Source organism: Astatotilapia calliptera, chromosome 14 (genome assembly GCF_964374335.1).
Source record: "Astatotilapia calliptera chromosome 14, fAstCal68.1, whole genome shotgun sequence".
NCBI classification, from domain to species: domain Eukaryota; kingdom Metazoa; phylum Chordata; class Actinopteri; order Cichliformes; family Cichlidae; genus Astatotilapia; species Astatotilapia calliptera.
The window spans coordinates 14,543,637-14,547,924 of record NC_137435.1 but is presented as its reverse complement, the minus strand read 5'-3'; the positions used below and the strand labels follow the sequence as shown (position 1 = coordinate 14,547,924).

Genomic DNA, 4,288 nt, shown 5'->3' with positions numbered 1-4,288 from the left:
TATAATTATTTAATTTAAATAACAACTAAAACTAAAGAATTTTATTATGTACTATTATGTAAACTGTGAAATGTCTGCTTGCAATAGTAACCATTTTTGAAACAAGGATATACTATGATTGGTTTTTGTTCATCAAATTTTTCTTGGTGTTCTGCTCAGGCTTAAACAAAATGATAAAACACTTGGGAGCAAATATACACATTATTAGTCCAAAGCTAGAGGCCAGAATGGCAAAAATCTCCACAACTACAGTGAATTTCCCAGGAGAGCTGACATATGCTGGGATAAAGGTGATCCACACTGCACAGAATATCAGCATGCTGAAAGTGATGAATTTGGCTTCATTGAAATTATCAGGTAATTTGCGGGCTAAGACAGCTAAAACAAAACAAAAGGAGGCAAGTAGGCCTATGTAGCCGAGAACAGCCCAGAAGCCAACAGGGGAGCCTAAATCGCATTCCAGTATGATTTTCTCCTTGTATGTGGTTAGATTTTTAATTGGGAATGGAGGGCTAAGTACCAACCAAATAGTACATATTAAAACTTGAATAAAGGTGAAAGACACAACAGTCATTCTTTGTTGTGGAGGACCAAACCATTTCATCACATTGCTACCTGGAAGTGTAGCTTTAAAAGCCATTAAAACCACTATAGTTTTCCCAAGTACGCAGGAGATACAGAGTACAAAGGTGATGCCAAACGCAGTGTGACGCAGCATGCAGGACCAATCAGATGGTGCTCCAATGAAAGTTAATGAACATAAGAAACACAGAGTCAGTGAGATGAGCAGCAGGAAGCTCAGCTCAGAGTTGTTGGCCCTGACAATTGGAGATGTCCTGTGATAAAAGAATACAGCCCCAGTTATGATGGCCAGACAAGCACCAAGAACTGAAAATGTAGCCAGGATAATCCCTAGGATGTCTTGAAATGAAAGAAATTCTACAGGCTTAGGGATACAAGTGTCTCTCTTTGCATTAGGCCAGAACTCTTTGTGACATGGTAAACAATCAGAAGAATCTAAATGGAAAGAATAAAGAAAATCAGAGAGGGCTTCTTGCAAAATATTCAGTGTTACAGACATTTGCCATAAAGGCATTTTAGGAAATATGGAAATAATTCTTTTCTACCTGTAGTATTACTAATCTCGCCCTCAGGACATGGTATACAATCATAGCAGCAGATGGGTTTTCCTTTCTGCAGCATTTTACGAGTTCCTGGAGGACAACTGGCACTGCACACTGACACCGGCACCTGTAAAAGACATAAAAACAGCAGAATAGATGTAATTATTACAGAGCTGTAATAATTCCATTCTTTAAAGTTTCATTCAGATTGTCATTACTTTTGTGGTACCCTCCATCCAGGTTATGTTTCTATTGATCCGGAACTCTTGGCCCACTGGCAGTGATGCATCGTACAGCCCTACAGATACCATTTTAACATCTCCACTTTTACTTTTTTGCCAGTTAACCAGCTCATAAATTGCTACAGGATCCCCATTATCATTAAATGACATGTCATTCCCGTTTTGAGAAAAATGCACTGTTTTCAGCTGATTTAAAACCTGAAAGGATCAGTTAAGACAGGATGAGAGGGGAGAGGGAAAAAAGAAAACAATACTCTGTAATAATTTTTACTTTTACTATTAATAATTAATTTACATTAGCATTTTACTATGGGTAATGAAGTCACCGGAACTGATTTTTGACTGACCTGTTTGGACTCTAACCTGGTCAGTTTGTCACACTGAGATGTGACGTTTTTTCTCTGACACACTGCATTATGAATGGCATGTGCTATTGCATACACGGCCTTGTACACCATGTTAGTAATTCTAAGCTGAGACGTGTCAGTATATGGGCTTTGGAGATTCAGTATGTCTTCTTTTCCATCACACACGTTATTCTTTGTAGCAGCAGCACCTACAGATACAGAAAGACAGGGCAGATGATTTCACCATTGAATGAAAAATATTAGATGCCTTCTTTCTGATACATTTAACCAATTATCTTAACATTCACAATCAGATTTGACAAAGGGTTAAAAAAAACATTGGAACTAAAATACTTGAACTTGACCTAAAAGTCTTTATATCAAGTGAGATTATTTTCACTGATGCATCCTTTTTCAAATTCATATTTCATTATTTTGTGGAAATGGATTTGCTCATGAAGCAGCAGCAGACTTTATAACACCATGAGTTTGTCAGAGTAATTTTAAAACTAAGAACACTTTATTACTTTTTTTCAGTGTGCAGTTGAATGCATCCTCCCAGAACTCTGTAAGCAATGCAGATGCTGCTACTTGAGAGGGAGACAGATTTAGCAGGAAATCTCTGAGACCTGGGATTAAAGACTTCTGAATCCCAAATCCAACGGCCCCAGCACAGAAACTGTACCTCATTAATTCTGGGCTGGTTACCCATGCCTCACTGCCTATCCACTGGCGCGGTGGGGAAGGATTATGTGAAAGCTCCTCCAACAGGATTGCCATATCCCCTATAGCTGCAAATGCCACAATAACCATAGCTGTAGACCTTGAGAGACAACATAACACATTAGAAGCTTTTTTGTTTTTAACTGTGTAAAATGCAAAGTATCAGTCTCAATAACTTACTGTGGAATATGTCACCACAAAACATTTATTTATAAGAATGTAAACTAATCTCCAAACAGTTAATATTAATGTGGAAACCTGCGAATAACATCTGCTACTCTCTGGATCCTGCTATGTGGGTGAGTCCGATAGAAAGATACAGAGTATTCCACACAGATCCCCTCTTTCTGTGCTGCTTGTAGAAAAGATGCCATGCCATTATTTCCATAATCCGAATCTGATCGAACAGCACCTATCCAAGTCCAGCCAAAGTGTTTTACCATCTTGGCTAGTGCACCAGCTTGGAACTTATCACTGGGAATTGTTCTGAAAAAATTCGGGTACTGCTGCTTGTCAGACAAGCATGCACATGTGGCAAAGTGGCTCACCTAAAGCAAAAGAGGAAACAAAACTCTTTCAATGACAGCACAATCAAAAATAATTCACATCCATATTTCCAATCTAAAGTTTCCAGAAATTCAAATATTTACCTGAGGAACCTTAAAGGAACTGATGACTCGTGACAAGCTGATGGATGGTGTAGACCCAGACTCACCAACAACAGCCATCACCATACCAGATTGGGAGCAGTTATTGCCAATGTAAAACACAGGGTCCAAGCTATTCAAAAACTGAAATGCCACATGCACCGCCACAAGCACAGATGCACATGAATCATAGATCTGATACCCGAGTTTGATTCCAGGTAGCAGGTCTGTGCTGTTGTTAATCTGTTCAATGGCAAAGATCATTGCACGTGAGAATCGCAGCTCTCGAGATTCCATGCTGGAGACACACAATTATGTTACTGTTAGAATTTAGCCTACAAAAACTTAGATCAGGTTAAATTTCAAGAAATCACCCTAACAAACAGGCTTTTTTGGACTATGGTCAGATGATCACTGTAATATATCTTTTGATTAAAGGCATGACAGGGTAACCCTGAGCCATTTATTATGAGAAACTAATGTAAAATACAAAGAGGAAGTCAAATTATTTTTTATATAAAAATATTAAGTAACACATTTATAAAGCAATTGCTTAACACACTATATAATTTCAGTTTTTAAAACAATAAGCAGAATGTCTATGGATTACTCAGTATTTTTACATATACTAAAATAAAAGCAAAGAATTTTCAGCCCAGTACAAAAGCAATGCAGCATCCTTTAACACCAATTTCTCTCTCTTACTGACCTCCCACTGCATCTTACTGGCTCAGGCATGGTGGTGTAGTTATTGTTAACTGTGTGCACATAGTTGTGAATAGAAAAAATACCACCAATAGTGAAGTCTCCATCCATTGAGAATACAGGTAGACGAGTGCTACCCTGCGGCTTACAATTCACAGATGAAACCACAGTACCAGCTAGAGCCCCTGTAAGTGGAGTCCTCTGATACAAATCATTTAGAGAAACACCCAAGGCAGCAGCTGAGTTCAGGTGAAACAAACATACAGCCAATACCAGACCAATGAAAGCCACCGCTTTCTCCATCCCTGCTTGATGTCAGGTGTTTCTATATAGCAAGCTTGTGTTCTCACTCATTTTTATAGCTTATCACACCCACTAGTTTTGGTATAACTTTTCAAAAGATCACGCCCTTACCTAGTAGCCTTTAATTAAGTCTATATGTTCTATGAACTATGGATATAGCAATATGATCATATCTCTGTTTTCCTCTTGTGAACCAT

The 4,288-nt window shown here is 38.3% G+C and overlaps 1 protein-coding gene across 1 annotated transcript; it reads right to left on the bottom strand.

Annotated features, from left to right (window-relative positions):
* Nucleotides 1-3,914, bottom strand: LOC113037012 (extracellular calcium-sensing receptor-like). Its single transcript, XM_026193706.2, has 8 exons — nucleotides 3,793-3,914; nucleotides 3,087-3,381; nucleotides 2,695-2,984; nucleotides 2,241-2,536; nucleotides 1,714-1,922; nucleotides 1,343-1,564; nucleotides 1,128-1,251; nucleotides 1-1,017 (listed from the first exon to the last, which is right to left on the bottom strand). Exons 1-8 carry the CDS (start codon nucleotides 3,897-3,899, stop codon nucleotides 113-115), a joined length of 2,448 nt encoding a protein of 815 aa, XP_026049491.2. The 5' UTR covers nucleotides 3,900-3,914; the 3' UTR covers nucleotides 1-112.
* Nucleotides 3,915-4,288: the final 374 nt, after the last annotated feature.